Genomic DNA, 16457 nt, shown 5'->3' with positions numbered 1-16457 from the left:
ACATTTGCACAAGATGTTCGATAATATAGCACATAACTCTGAGTAACTGAATAACTCTGTTCATTATGTATTCATCCCGCAGAAGGGGGAGGAATTATACAACCCCTGGCAAAAATTATGGAATCACCGGCCTCGGAGGATGTTCATTCAGTTGTTTAATTTTGTAGAAAAAAAGCAGATCACAGACATGACACAAAACTAAAGTCATTTCAAATGGCAACTTTCTGGCTTTAAGAAACACTATAAGAAATCAAGAAAAAAAGATTGTGGCAGTCAGTAACGGTTACTTTTTTAGACCAAGCAGAGGGAAAAAAATATGGAATCACTCAATTCTGAGGAAAAAATTATGGAATCATGAAAAACAAAAGAACGCTCCAACACATCACTAGTATTTTGTTGCACCACCTCTGGCTTTTATAACAGCTTGCAGTCTCTGAGGCATGGACTTAATGAGTGACAAACAGTACTCTTCATCAGTCTGGCTCCAACTTTCTCTGATTGCTGTTGCCAGATCAGCTTTGCAGGTTGGAGCCTTGTCATGGACCATTTTCTTCAACTTCCACCAAAGATTTTCAATTGGATTAAGATCTGGACTATTTGCAGGCCATGACATTGACCCTGTGTGTCTTTTTGCAAGGAATGTTTTCACAGTTTTTGCTCTATGGCAAGATGCATTATCATCTTGAAAAATGATTTCATCATCCCCAAACATCCTTTCAATTGATGGGATAAGAAAAGTGTCCAAAATATCAACGTAAACTTGTGCATTTATTGATGATGTAATGACAGCCATCTCCCCAGTGCCTTTGCCTGACATGCAGCCCCATATCATCAATGACTGTGGAAATTTACATGTTCTATTCAGGCAGTCATCTTTATAAATCTCATTGGAAAGGCACCAAACAAAAGTTCCAGCATCATCACCTTGCCCAATGCAGATTCGAGATTCATCACTGAATATGACTTTCATCCAGTCATCCACAGTCCACGATTGCTTTTCCTTAGCCCATTGTAACCTTGTTTTTTCTGTTTAGGTGTTAATGATGGCTTTTGTTTAGCTTTTCTGTATGTAAATCCCATTTCCTTTAGGCGGTTTCTTATAGTTCGGTCACAGACGTTGACTCCACTTTCCTCCCGTTTCCTCCCGTTCATTCCTCATTTGTTTTGTTGTGCTTTTTTGATTTTTGAGACATATTGCTTTAAGTTTTCTGTTTTCTGTCTTCTGTCCTCCGAGGCCGGTGATTCCATAATTTTTGCCAGGGGTTGTACAATCTGACTGCCACAGGTAGAAAAGGCCTCCTGTGGCATTCGGTGGTGCACCTCGGTGGTCTCAGTCTATGGCTGAAGGTGCTCTGACAGGACATCATCAGTGTGGCATGCAGGGGGTGGGAGCTGTTGTCTTGGATGCTGAGCAGTTTCCTCAACATCCTCCTCTCTGACACCTCCACCACAGACTCCAGCTCAACCCCCAGGACAGAGCCACCTCTCCTGATGAGCTTGTTAAGTAACAATTTAGCACAGGCTGCATAACATTGTGTTTTGTTCTTTGTTTGTGAATTGATATATTATTTATTCAACTTTTGAAATGTCAAATTTAACTCTCTGAAGGCTTACACTGTTATTTTTTTTTTTTCTTTGGGTGGGGGGGGGGGGGGGACCTCGCAGCTGTTGTGGTCAGAATAATTCTGTAAAACAAAAATACAATAAAAATGTACATACCTTTACAGAAAAAAAACTATAACTGTTACAGTATAAAACCACTGTCATTTGCAAAATAAATAAATACATAAATAACATTTTTAATAAAATTTTATAAAAGGAGTATGGGTAAAAGCAGCCATGAGCCAAGAACAATCTGTTTGGGAAGCAACTCTGAAAATGTAATAAACTGTAAGAACTGTTTTATCCTCCTCAAATTTAAGTAGACACATTTTTCTCAGAACCCATGACATTAGCATACTTTATATAAATACAGCAGAAATATGCTAATATTAGCAATATGATATATCATTCATTATATTTTCAGAGTAGTCCCTGTTGTGTGGCAGCACAATGTTGCAAACAATGAGCATGCCTGCCCAGTCAAAATATCCCACATTCAAGGCTGCCTGCACCCCATTCACAATATATAGAATTGTGCTCTAAAAACCAGATCACCACGTGGATCCCATGCTGAACCACTTGTGGTGTCCCTGAGCAAAATGGGGGCAGCACAACATCTCGTTGAATTGAATTCAATGTACAGTAAGTAAACTGTACAGGAATAGTCAGTTTAGAAACAGCCTGACAATGTTCAATGAGCTAAAAAAAAATAAATTCAATTAAAAAGCTGTTGGATTTACTTGTTTAAAATGTCATTTTTTTTATTCTGTATTTTTTATTTTTTGTAAATGCCAGCAGCTTTATACCATAAAATTTACAGGTTGTTCTGTAAAGGTATTTTACATATTTTTACTGTAATTTTTACAGAATTATTCTGGCAACTGCCAGTTTTTTTCATTTAACCCATAAAAACAACCTTATCTGAGAGCTGACTAAGAGTCTGAAAGAGTTGAGTATGAACAGAATTAACACTGTTCTGAAACTTTTGCAATTACACACCCCTAATGGAGTAATTACTCTGTGCATTGGTGAAGCAGCGATAGCGGGGTATTGTCTTCACTAGTGCGTGTGTTTGTGGACAAGATAACTAAAAAATGGCTGGACAGATTCCTTCAAATGTGGTAGGAATATTATTTAGATAGATGTGTAGTTGTGATTACATTTTGCGGTAGATTGGTAAAAAGTCTAGGAAAACAGTCAGGAAAACACCTTTTATATCTTAACAACCAAGAAGCCTAGACAGATTATCTAAAGCATATACACTCACTCATCTTCAATCGCTTAGCCCAATTAAGGGTTGCGGGGGGCTGGAGCCTATCCCAGCAGTCATAGAGTGCGAGGTGGGGTACACGCTGGACAGGACGCCAGTCTGTCACAGGGCCACAAACAGACAAACGCACACCTATGGACAATGTAAAGTTTCCAATCCACCTAACCTGTGTGTCTTTGGATGTGGAGGGAAGCTGGAGCACCCGGAGAGAACCCACGCAAACACACGTGGAGAACACGCAAACTCCACGCAGAAAGGCCACTGGTGGGAATAGAACCCATGACCTTCTTGCTCTGAGGCAACAGTGCTAACCACTAAGTCAACGTGGTTAAGCATATCTGATTGATTAGTATGACAAAAACACCATTACATATGTATGTATATTCACTTGTACACTTATATTGTGGTGTACAGGGTATGCATCAGCTCTCTGGTGCCTGTCATTTGATTTAACACTCTTTTACAAAATTTGCTATGAAGATTTGTTGCATGCAAAAAAAGGGGAAACAACATCCCAGACTTAATTTCTCTTCCTAAATTGAACCGACATTGATAATTTGCTGTATTGCAGAATATAAGTCAAATATTCAGGTTGGCATTTCCTTTCTCTCATCTTTATGTACATTTGGCATTAAAATAGTGCAGAAGTAATGGAAAATAATCAGATAATTTTGCAAAATCTGTGGTGACTGCAGAGTTGCAAAGTTGTTGGACCTCACGCCGATGAACCCATTCCAGAGTCCAACACCATCACCAGCAGTGACTCAGCAGCTGTCCTGGGATCCTCAAAGAGGGGCTCGCCATCGCCACCCCGTCTGCCATTGTCTGTCTTCAGCAGCAGTAAATCCACTTCTATTTTGGAACACATGCCAAAGGGGTCACCAGCCAACTATTGCACATAATAATGCTTCAGTGTTCACAAGGCAACAGGTGGACCCCGCGTCTGAGGAAGGAAAAGGGGGGCGTGATGTGAGAGTGTCGCACTGGGTGGTAAAAATAGAATTGTGACAATGAAGTCAGTGGAAAAATAGCAGTGCTATAACTCTCAGTAGTCAGGTGAGCCCACCCCGTGCAGACATTACTCCCGTGTCACGCCACTCGGTGCTGTCGGAGACGAGGAGAACCTGACACCCCACAGCCAAAGCCGGGGTACCTGTTATGTGTCGGACGCAGCTCGGAGAACCGACCAGCTTTTGAAGGACCCAGTATGAAATAAGCAGAGCACGGTACAAAGGCTAACTGAATTTAATACATAACAGTGATAATATAACAACAAAAGGTGCGGCCTGGCGTGGTGCGCTCCCAGCAGCGCTAACGGTCCGGAGCCAGAAGTTGTTTCGGACCCAAGGACCCCGCCGACACCCCCCAGGTGGCCGCAACAACCGAGTCTGTGAAAGAAGGAACCATTATGTGAGTCCACACTCTACACACAGAACACTTAAAGGTGTACAAACAGCAAACACTTCCTGGCTTGATTACTGATCAGCTTCCCAACCTGCAGGCATGGAACATCCAGTTCCCAAAACTCCACTGCAGTGAAAGCTGATACATGACTAACAACAGCTCAATACAATAAGGTGTGAGGGACACCACATTTACTGACTGTATAACTGTTAGTCACAAAATCTAACGTACCTCAGGAAGTGTGCTGACGAGCGTGAGACCTCACCCCCTCCTCTTTCACAGACTGTGCATCAAACCTGGACGTTCTCAGCATCCGCTGCTGATGAGATGGCTCCCAAGACGACGATCTCACCCGTCTGGTCACAAGGTCGAGTCTCTGGCAAAACACACTGTGCACTCCAGTCTTAAATGCCAACATGTTCCAATCCATCCAGATGCACAACAGCTGTGAGTCCTGACGAGTCGCAGGTGATCAGGGCGAGGTCCTGACAGCCTCAGCAACACAGCCACTCAGTCCCAAACGCAAGCCACCTGGGAGGAAACCAAAAGACAAACAAACCGGCAGCCAGGCCCTCCCAGCCATATAACAGTACCAAACAGTGTAGTGTGTGACTCTGATGAAATCCAAGGAAACCTGAATCCATCAGAACAGAGATTCATACTCCGACTAATATGGAGACTCAGCTATGCTGGCAGAGTAGTTCGGCGGAGAACTTCACACCATAACATAGAATCTTACGCAATGCTAAAATACCCTCGGCTGTATGAGCATCGTCTTCTTTATAATTTCCAGTTGTTTAATTATTAAGATCCTATCTTACGTACAGTTTGTCAATGAGTCAATCAATCACAAACAATATTTCCGTTTTAATGGCGTCTGCAGGAGGGTTAGGGTGTACATGAACCTTTGACAAGAGTGCAAGTTAGCTTTATGTTAGCGGAAGTTAGCTTGCACGCTAACGTCAGCAAAATGTCTTCTGAATCACTTCAGATGTGTTGTTAGGTTTCAAAAATAGCGTTTTCAGCTTTAGAATGACTTATTTCTAGCTAGCCTTTACATAATATATGATAAAGGTGTTATATTTAGCCAAACATGAAACGAAGTTAGCGGCTAGCAACACCAGGAAGTGACGTCACCATGCTAACGACTGCGAGAATCTGAATTTTTAACCTCTTAAAATACCTCTTAAAGTAGTTCAAGGTTAGCCATCTTTGAACTTGTTCAAGGTCTGCGACCCAACAATGTTCCCTGTGAATTTGAAGACTGTGGCAGTAATAGGACTGGACTTGTGCTGAGCATAAATAGACAGACTTTGCAGTGCTTGATGTGTAAAAACCATTAGGGTCCAGCTTGAGCCAACACACCTAAAAGAAAAGTGTAAATATCACTTGTGTTGTGCCACAACTGAAGATGCAAGTCTTGCTGTTATTTGAAACATGAAGTCATGCCTCCAGAAGGGGAATGCACGTGTATGACCTGCCTCCGTTAGTCGTTACACACCCACCTGACTTGGAGAAACAGCTTATACTCACTCTTATGATCCAGTGGTTGGAGGAATGTGTGTCAATCATGTTCAGTATTTTCATCATGTTCAGCATTTTCATTCATGCCATTTGGCCCAAGTTCCCAGTGGACTAATCGGCACCATCCGCGTATTCATTCAAAGGCCAAACAGCTACCAACCCCAAACAGCGTATTGATGACTCCTGTACAGTACACAGATGGACAGGAAACACTATTCAACATACGCCTGCTTGGATCTGACTCTTGGGCATGATGATTGCAGTACGGCAGAGGTGACTTCATCGTAACATGTCAAAGTTTGAAGGGTGACACCTCTGTGCAGTGCATTTTAGTTTATTTAATTGTTTTATTTTATTTACTGTTAAAGCCAGGATATAAAATGATTAATAGTCCAATGCAATGCAGAATGTGAGGATCGCTCTGCCTCAGCAGTGGTACACACTGCCCACATCCTTTATATGTTTCCTGTAAATTTCAATGAATTTTGTTTTGTTTTATTATAAAAACATTGCACGTCACTGACATCACTATCATTTCATCATGATGTTATCATGTGATCATGTGATTTTGTTTTTTTGTTTGTTTTTTTTACAGAGGATTCATATTCTGATAGGCAAGAACTGATTCAATTTTCAAGGTCAAAGGTCAAAATGGGTCAAAGGTCAGGAAAAATCTTGGAAAATGGGAAAAATCCCTATCCTTTAACATTGAATGAATTTTCAAAAATGTATAACTGTCAAAAAAGATCAAATTTCTTTCATATTTGAGAACTAAATACATACTCCTGACATTTGATCACATCTAATTTAGCTTATGAAAAGCCACTTCTAACAGGACTTTGACCTTGAAATTTTTTTTCCAAGGTACTGTAAAATTTTGTGGAACTGGAAACTGGTGTTGGCGTAGGTTTGCGCTCTATGAGCACTGTGCTCTAAACTATACTCAAAATGCACAACTTGCTTAAAATACGTATAGCATTTGCTTATTGATACAAATGCTGTGAACAGGAGATTATTCCTCGTGTTTAAGATGGGAAAACTGGACTAAACATTTATGTATATGCAATGTTATTAACCTTTGTTACATAAAAAGCTTGCATTCTAGAAAAGACAATTTCTGTGCTTAGACACCTTTACAAAATATTTAAAAAGTAATAACATGATTTATAAAATGCAAGGTAATTACACTTTTGTATATATAGTCTGTATTTTCTGCACGTCGTTGCTGAATTGCAATAATTCCGATTGTTTCGAAGGCATCAGCAACTGGCGGTGGAGCATTTAAAGTCACGAGGAGAACGCAGCTCTCTGTAATTGGGCACTGATGTCTGTCTGTTAAAAACAAGCTCCTCCTCCCCGTCCTGGTGGGAATCCCCGGCAACGTGGTCCGCGCGGCCTCAAAAATATTTTGTTTTTTTCAGTCTTTCAGGCCTTTCGGTTAAAATCTCAGCGCTGACTCATCGCTTTTGGACAGGTGCGGCAGGACGTATAAGGTAGTTGCCATGTGATAGTTTGACACATTCAAAGAGCATCGAAGTTTTGTAATGTTTTTTGGTCGATTGTCTTTTTTTCATCGTAGAGCTAATGTAATTAGCTAGTCGTGCTAGCGTAAAGACCAATTCATCTTGACAGTAAAACGTCAAACTTGAACCTTTTAATTACCTTTGGTATCTTCTTTCTAAACACATAGATGGCAGTTGTGCGATTTGGTCACCGAGTTTTTAACGTTGAATGCACATTCGACGAATGAATGGAGGCCTGCTATCGCTGAACAAAATTAGCAGGCCCGCTGAAGAATAATGGCTGCCGCTTTGTTTTTGTTTAGTTTTAGTTTGACACACACACACACACACACACACACACACACACACACACACACACACACACACACACACACATACATACATATATATATATATATATATATTTTTTTACATAGTTTAGAAATCATTCTAGTTATGGAAGTTAGCATTAGGTATTCAACTGATTGGCATAAAACTTAACACATTTTTCATGTGCGATTGTTTGGCTTTATTACATTTAACATGTTTAGACGTTCATGTTTAAGTAAATATTCTTCCATGATTAAAAATTTAAATAAACTATGTCACGAAAATATTAAATATCCAGTGACCTGCTGAAGTGGGTTACGTGATGTCATTGCGCTCGACCAATCACAGGGTCATTCTAAAATAAAATGACCAGTCTCGGGTCATTTTATCACTTCAGTACAGATCACTTCTTCTTCTTTGTCTTTCGGCTGTTCCCGTTAGGGGTCGCCACAGCAGATCAATCGTTTCCATCTCACCCTGTCCTCTGTATCTTCCTCTGTCACACCAACCACCTGCATGTCCTCTCTCAGCACATCCATGAACCTCCTTTTTGGTCTCCCTCTTCTCCTCCTGCCTGGTGGCTCCATCCTCAGCATCCTTCTCCCTATATACCCTGGGTCCCTTCTCTGCACATGTCCAAACCATCTCAATCTCGCCTCTGACTTTGTCTCCAAACCGTCCCACCTGAGCTGTCCCTCTATGTTCATTCCTAATCTTGTCACTCCCAAAGAGAATCTCAACATCTTCAGCTCTGCCACCTCCAGCTCTGCCTCCTGTCTTTTTGTTAGTGCCACTGTCTCTAAACCATACAACATAGCTGGTCTCACTACTGTTTTGTAAACTTTCCCCTTCACTCTTGCTGATATTCTTCGGTCACAAATCACTCCTGCCACCTTTCTCCACCCACTCCACCCTGCCTGCACTCTCTTCTTCACCTCTCTACCACACTCTCCATTACTTTGAACAGTTGACCCCAAATATTTAAACTCATCTACTTTCACCACTTCTACTCCTTGTAACTGCACTATTCCACTGGGCTCCCTCTCATTCACACACATGTACTCAGTCTTGCTTCTACTGACTTTCATTCCCCTTCTCTTCAAAGCATATCTCCACTTCTCCAGACTAGACTCAACTTGCTCTCTACTCTCACTACAGATCACAATGTCATCTGCAAACATCATAGTCCATGGGGACTCCTGTCTGATCTCATCAAGAAAGGACTCAGAGCTGATCCTTGGTGTAATCCCACCTCCACCTTGAATGAGTCTGTCATTCCGACTGCGCATCTCACCGCTGTCACACTATTCTTGTACATGTCCTGCACTACCCTAACATACTTCTTCTCAGCCCAATTTCCACCGGCACCCTGTTGGGCAATAGCACCGGTGGCGGACGTTGTTAACCCGGGCCGCGACCGATCCGGTATGGGAATTAGATTCTGAGTCTGCATAGTTGTGTTGGCTTGTTTTACGCCGGATGCCCTTCCTGACGCAAACCTCCTCATTCATCCGGGCTTGGGACCGGCACTCAGAATGTACTGGCTGCACACCCCATGTGGCTGAGTTACTTCAGTACAGATCACAATGTAGTGTTTTGAAAATTACATAAAAACACATTTGGTGTACATTTATAGTCACATTGGTTTTGAGCCATTTCAGACAGGTGTTTCAAACACCACTACATTAACTACACTGTTTCACCAATGGGTTTTGATCTGACTAAATGACAGTCGAGATTGAAGTAGTTAAACCTTTTTTATACCGGGGGCAATACTTTTTTGGTTAATCACATTAAACCATCTAGCTATATAAGGTTTTAAACTAAATATGTTTTGAACTGGCTCAAGCAGCTTGAAACAGACTTAAAATGGTTAAAATTGTGAAACGGGTGTAGAAATAAATGCAGGTTGTTGGAGTTTGGATTGTTGTTTGGTTAAAAAAAATCTTTTTGTCAAAAAAAGTGATTATTTATGAATAAATAAATAATTGCATTGTTACCAAATCACTTTTCATGCTTTAGTTTACCACAAGGGGAAATGGTACTTTTTTGCACAGTCCTGTTTGGTGCACTCGTCACATACCTCATCAGTCTTACACAATTTCTTTCTTTTTTGTCAAACTTCCTCTTTATCCGCACAGCAGTCCTGCCACTCGCGTCTGATTCTTCGGGGAAAGAAAACATGGAGGAAACTGATCTTGACAACCTGAGCCTGAGCCAGAGTCTGCAGCTGAGCCAGGATTCATTTAAGCAGCTGTGGGAGAATGTGTAAGTTACAATTCATGAACTGATCACATTTTTCATTGTTGTATTAATTCAAGAAAGTATTAAAAACATTTTTTTTTCTTTCTTTCTTTCCAGTGTCACTCCACCAATCGACACTTTTCCGATTAAGAATGAGAATGATGAAGCATGGAGGCCAAATGACACTGAGCAGCTCCAGATGCTTGTAAGCAAATGTAGTATTTTATTTTATTTTTATTTTTTTTATAAGGCGGGTGATGTGCTAAAAACATATTGGTAAGAAATGCAAATGCCAATGATGAGATGATTATGTTGTGAGAAGTAATATTGTCAGCACCTTTTTGATGATAACGTGATGGGAGTTTTCTGGAAATTCCCCGAAATCCAGGTTTTTACTTTGTGGCGAATGTTTTGGGGTTATTTTTGTTTTGTTGCCCTGCGTCGGGTTTAGTCTGTGGTCTGATTTCCCCTCTGAGACGTCACAGGGGATATTGTCTCACATTTTTGCGTCCTGATCTGAAGCTGAAGGATAAATGTAACGTGCCAGCGCTCGTCCACACAACAGCCAGTGGGGGACGCCGTTACACATTTTTACCATGAATTCTGCATGGTGTTGAAACTACAACCAATGAAACAGTGTTCTGCTGCAGGGAGACAATTGAAAGTTCATCAAGAATAATTTCAAATGGAATTGGTTCGAGCAAAAAGGACCAAAATGCTGAGCAGGCCTAAAAAAAAAAAATTGTTTATGCCCTCCCGGTAAGTCTTTGATCTTATTAGATCACACCTTTGACAAAATTCATTATCAGTTGATAATATTAAAGTTATTTAACACAAATCAGAATCTGTCTTTGGGATGAATGGACTTCAGTCTTGATTCAGACTCTTGCCTGCTAAATCTTCATTTTATGGTTTCTTCTGTTACATCAAATTAATTCATTCACACGGGTGTCAAACATTCATCCAGGGAAAAATATACTAAACATTTAATTCGCTCATAGAAGTCACATATTATCGTGAAAAAGTAGTGTGATGTGAAAAATTGTGAGTATTCCAGAAATGCTGACGTCAGCACTGGACAGAAACGTATTGCATTTCCCGTTTATATAAGTGAGTAAGAACCCAAATTAGTGCGCCTGAGAACTAAAAGTGATATTTGTGGCTATTAATGAACAGTAGGTGCAGCTTTACTTGTATCAAATTTTATTTTTGTTCATGTTAAGACATTGTCTGTTGTTATAAAAGCACAAACTGCTGAAGTCAATGTTTAGATGAATGTAGCTAGAACAGTAACTATGATTTTACAAAGTAGTAATAACACCATATTCTAATCCATGTGACAGACTGTGTATTATAGTCCTCTTGCCATCGAAAAATACGGCTTTATGACTGAAATAGGTCTCATTTAGCTTATTAATTGCAACTCATATTTCAAAATTATAAAATACTTAGAATTAAGTCCAGTGACCAAGGACATCAGTCTCAAGTCACCATGACACAACCTATTCCCTTGGATAATTGGTCGTAATAGTCACTGATCTATTGTTGTCATTTACAGATTGATACTGAACTTACAGAAGGATTTGATGAGCGGCTGTTTGAGTTGGCGCCAGACATGTCGCCTACCGATTGTACCATTCCCCCCGCTTCTACTGTCCCAGTCACCACCGACTACCCAGGGGAGTACGAGTTACAGTTGCGATTTAAGAAGTCTGGCACTGCTAAATCTGTCACCTCGACTGTAAGTAACTCGGTCCTTTAAGATTGAACATATTGTCGACATTTACTTTTCGGTCTGTTTAAGCCTTGCTGTTGCTCTGAATGATGTTACGAGCACTTTGAAGTTGAACAGAACACGGAGACACTGCTCCTGTAGCCAGACATGACATGAGCAGAAATGTTTTCCGAGCGCCTCATTCTAGACAAAAGGACACAGCAACTTGACTGTTTCTATCTCCCGCTGGGCAAAGGCCCGAAGGGGGATGATGTCGTGGTAGTTTGTTTGTCTGTCCCTCCCTCCTTCCCAAAACCCATATAAGCATTCTGAAATTAACTCTTCACATTTTTAGGAGGAATTTCATGAACCTTGATACAAGTCCTTGTTACAGGTTGATAATATGCATATTATCATACAGTTTGAGTTGGGGCCATCTTACCTGAGTTATGGCCTTTGAGTAACAAATCTAGACTCTATCAGTTTTGTGAAATTTGGTACAAGTGCTTGATATGTTGGTTATATGCATTCTGTCCTGTGATTCATTGGAAAAGAAATTCTTCACTAAAATTAGCTCATTTTCCAGTTTTTCACTGGAAAACAAAGCTTATCAGAATGTAGCAAACACTTGTACCAAAGCAGCATTTGCCAGCGGGATTTATTCTGCTCTCAGAGCACTCTTGTTTGCAGTAAGTAACTTTACAACACAGGATTGTGGCAGATGTTGTTTTTTTTTGTTTTTTTTTTTTAAATACTCTGTCCTAGTCTTTAGTAAACCCAATCACCGGCCCTTCTTTTTAGTACCCAAAATGATATTAAGTTGGTGGCACCAAGAAAGTAACAGTAAAGTTAAACATCTTACCTTGGTGGCACGTTTAAAGTTTATTCATTCACATCCCTTGGAGTGGAATCTCATTCATTGCCACGATTCAGTCAGTTACTTGCTTCAGACTCTATTACTGTGTTTGAACAGCCAATAGCGTTCAGGTTTCCGTGGTGACTCATCAATCAGTGCCCTGCTGTTGGCCGAATTAGGTTGGTCTTTCCTGAAAGTCCCGCCCCTCGTGAGCCTTGTGCTGCGCTCTGTGATAGAACTGTTGCCTGGTTAGACGGCGCCCCTCTGACATGACGGGACATGTCCCAGTGAGGCTTCCTCCAGCATACAGAGGGTTAAAGAACCTCTAGAAGTAAATTAAAGCAAACCAGATTAAGCAGTTTAATCTGTAATTTCTGTACTTTGTTTGGAAAGGTATTTCTGGCTGTTTCATTCTTTGTAGTAGTTTATCTTGCTGTTTTCATATTTGTTCATGGCTTTTAAATCTTCACATTTGCACTGATATATAATATTCATGGTTTTTGGTTTTTCCTTCCTCTTAGTATTCAGAGATTCTGAATAAGTTGTACTGCCAGCTGGCGAAAACCAGCCCCGTGGACATTGTGGTGAGCAAGGAGCCGCCCCAGGGCGCCATCATCAGGGCCACCGCCGTTTACAAGAAGACCGAACACGTGGCTGACGTTGTCCGCCGATGCCCACACCACCAGAATGAGGACTGTAAGGGATACGCTAAAGTGGCAAACAGCGTTGTTTGTTTGTGTGTTATTTTATTTTTTTAATTTGTGAAATCTGTTTTACATCCAGCGGCTCAGCACAGCAGCCACCTGATCAGAGTGGAGGGCAGCAAGAGGGCTCAGTATTTCGAAGATCCGCACACAAAGAGGCAGAGTGTGACTGTGCCTTACGAACCCCCTCAGGTATGACTCATTGCTGTCATCATCTTCTGTTGCTTAATTTCCTCCATCGTGCTGACCGTTTTTATGAGTCTGAACAGACGAGGCTCTCTGTATTTGCCACTTTATTTAGGATAAATCTGTGTTGTAATACAGGTTAAAGTTGGACCCAGACAACAAGATGGTCATTAAAACTCCTCGCTTCTGTAGCATCGACGTTCCCTGCAAAAAGAGCTGGAGAAAGGAATGTTGTTTGAGTCAACTTCCTCACAATATATTTTAGCCTTTAATGCATTTAAGACACCTGGTTTCAGCTGGTTAAGTTTCCTAATGTGACATCATAGAGCCATCATCATGACTATATTGCATTAAATCCTCATTTTCTGCCTTACTTTATCTTGGGACCAAATATTAATGCTTGGTGTGTTTCTTGAATCTTTCCTGTGCTTAATATGCACTTTGTGGAGTAATATCTTCAACACATTGTACTTGGAAGTGTTTCTGCTGTCACTCCATGTTAAATTGCTCCCCCCCCCCATAATGTAACTTTGTCATGTTGCAGTTGGGCTCTGACATGACAACAGTCCTCCTGGCCTTCATGTGCAACAGCTCATGCATGGGCGGCATGAACCGCCGACCCATTCTCACCATCCTCACGCTGGAGTCTGCAGAGTAAGTTTTTCCGTGTGTGTCTGAGTGAGACGCCTTTAACTAATTCTGTGCTCCTTTTTAGGGGAGTGGTTTGGGGCCGCAGGTGTTTCGAAGTACGGATTTGCGCATGTCCAGGCAGGGACCGCAAAAGTGAGGAAGAAAGTAACGCCCGGATGCCAAAAGACAACAGTCAAACCAAAAAACGCAGTGCGTTTTTGTTAAATCACATTACTGTATATTCTACTTGGTTTCCTGCTTCCTCTCCTGACTCTCCTCATCTCCCTCAGGGAGTCTTCCTCCTCCTGCAGACAATGTCAAGAGATTAAAGTGCGCTCACTGTGGTTACAGTGCAGAGGAAGAGGGGAAGGAGAGGTTCTCGATCTCCGTAAGTGCAGGCGATTGTTATGACCCACATTGTTGAAGAAAAACACTTGGAAGTTGAAGTGTTTTAATCTCTCCTGCAGTTCAACGATCGGGAAACGTATGAAATGTTTAAGAAGTTGGTCGATGGCTACGAGCTGATTAACAGGTAAAATACATCGGTAATCCGTCCATTTGACAGCAATTAGGCTGCAGAAGAATTTTAAGCCCACAAATCAGTGCAACTTGTATTACGCTGCCATACTGTAGACTGCCACTAGAGGGCGCAGTTAAAGTCAATGCACACTGAGTGAGATGCATAAACACATTATTTCACAATATACATGTCTCCCTGTTATGGACTTTAAGAGTAATGATTGAAAGACTTTTTTTTTTTTTTTTCCTGCTGCAGAGAAAGTGAGGGTCAACTGTATGTATATATGTATGTGTATATACATTTGCTCTGATAGTCAATTTATTGACGTAAATTTTTTTTTGTGTGTGTGACAGCAAAAATAAGGCACAGGGAGCGGCAAGGCAGGAGTATCCTCAGCCCTCCACTGGAAAAAGGCTGATCAAGTCTGAGAGAAGCGACAGTGATTAACAAACTCTGAGCCGATTGTAGGAAGAATGCCGTGCTTCTTTTTTGTTTTGTTTCTGTGGTCGTGGGTTTCATTTCCGGTTTTGTTTCCACTTCTTTGTAGCCACGGCCAACATTTTTGTTCTTTTCTCCTGTTGGATGAATAAATATTTGCTCGATGGGGTGAAGGAGAGCCATTTCAGCTGTAATCAGGTCTGCCTCGCCCTCGGTGCTTATGTTTAATGTCAGAAATGATTTTCTGTAATTTCTTCATCAATCCTGACATGTTGCCACAGTGGAACATGCTCTGGAAACAGAATGGATTTGCCGGTTTGGCCTTTATTTGTTTTTGTTTTTTTCCTCCTTTTTGTTATCATTCCATTTGTAATGGTTTAATAATGTAAGATTTAGTTAAATGTTTGCTAGAAAAATGTGTTTAGGTTAATGTTTGTTCCAAGGCAGTGTATTGGGTTAAAAGGAAGTCTGAGCTGCGTGCATGATTATAAAGGCGTACATCTAAACAGTTACTGCCATCAATTTAGAAAATTATGCAACGTGAAACAATTTTCCACATGTGTGAAACTTGAAAGAATGTGCACGTCCTTGTGCTATGCTAGCATACTGTAACACAGCTCAGGAAAATCCATACATGCGTGTATTGTTGCTAGGGCCTCCCGAAATTGTATTCTCCCAAAAAAATTTATTAGATGCACAGAAAAGGCATTAACTTAGAATTCAGAGTAAAGGAACACCAGACTTTGGAGTCAGTTTTGACCTAATTAATGTGTTTGGATAAAACCAATTTGAGATCCTTTCCTGAGTGTCACCTATAGGGGGTCGTATTTATATATTTAAAAAAAAAAGTTGAGTAAAGCATGGAGAGGGGTTGGGGACAGTTAAAATATAGTTGCTACAGTTTTGGTCAAAAGTGAAGTTATAAATCTAGGATTGGCAAAAAAAAAAAAGGAACAGTTAACTTTTCTGAAAGCTTTGTCGAGGAAAACACAAACAAGATCAGTGTTTGGGTTCTACCAGTTGCGTGGCTTTACGGTCTTTAACGTATTTGGGTGTTAAGTCCAGATGTGGGTAACTTTTCAACACGATAGGGATTATTTTAAATTTTTGACCCCTGTGCAATCTTTTGTTGAGCCCTGCCTGTGTATAACTGCTACTCTAGGATGGTTATTGCACATTTTTGTGTAGGTGCGGTTTGTATGCTTTGTTGCGTCACCTGATGTGGTTCTGAAAACCTGCGTGGACTATTAATACACACATTGGGCTGTTTTTACAGCAATCATGATGGTATTGTGTTTTTACAGCAGTCACGTGTTATCAAATCAAAGAGTCACGTGCGCACTGCTCAGCATTACCAATTATTTCACTGTGATGCTACTCATAAAAAAAAAACCTAACTTGTTAAAATTGACACTTGAGCTTGATGTTTGATAGATGGGTTGGCTGGATCATCCCAAATTTGATACCTTTTTTTTTTCTCTATTATTCTACCAGAAAGTATGCTTTCAGATGACTGAGCAGACTGATAAATGT

At 40.8% G+C, this 16457-nt stretch overlaps 1 protein-coding gene across 2 annotated transcripts; it reads left to right on the top strand.

Moving 5' to 3' along the window:
• The first annotated feature begins 7151 nt into the window (after positions 1-7151).
• On the top strand, positions 7152-16382 carry tp53 (tumor protein p53). 2 transcript variants are annotated; one of them, XM_034164260.1, is made up of 11 exons: positions 7152-7293; positions 9777-9900; positions 9994-10081; positions 11435-11617; positions 12968-13142; positions 13230-13342; positions 13881-13990; positions 14052-14176; positions 14257-14354; positions 14434-14498; positions 14840-16382. In XM_034164260.1, the coding sequence occupies exons 2-11, from the start codon at positions 9815-9817 to the stop codon at positions 14931-14933; spliced, it is 1137 nt and encodes a 378-aa protein (XP_034020151.1). In that variant the 5' UTR covers positions 7152-7293; positions 9777-9814; the 3' UTR covers positions 14934-16382. The 2 variants fall into 2 exon arrangements, with proteins under 2 accessions (XP_034020151.1, XP_034020150.1); XM_034164259.1 differs by having other exon boundaries at positions 9774-9900.
• Positions 16383-16457: the final 75 nt, after the last annotated feature.

The sequence above is a fragment of the Thalassophryne amazonica genome, chromosome 23 (genome assembly GCF_902500255.1).
Source record: "Thalassophryne amazonica chromosome 23, fThaAma1.1, whole genome shotgun sequence".
Lineage (NCBI taxonomy): Eukaryota > Metazoa > Chordata > Actinopteri > Batrachoidiformes > Batrachoididae > Thalassophryne > Thalassophryne amazonica.
The sequence above is the reverse complement of the archived record's forward strand: the minus strand, read 5'-3'. Positions and strand labels throughout refer to the sequence as shown.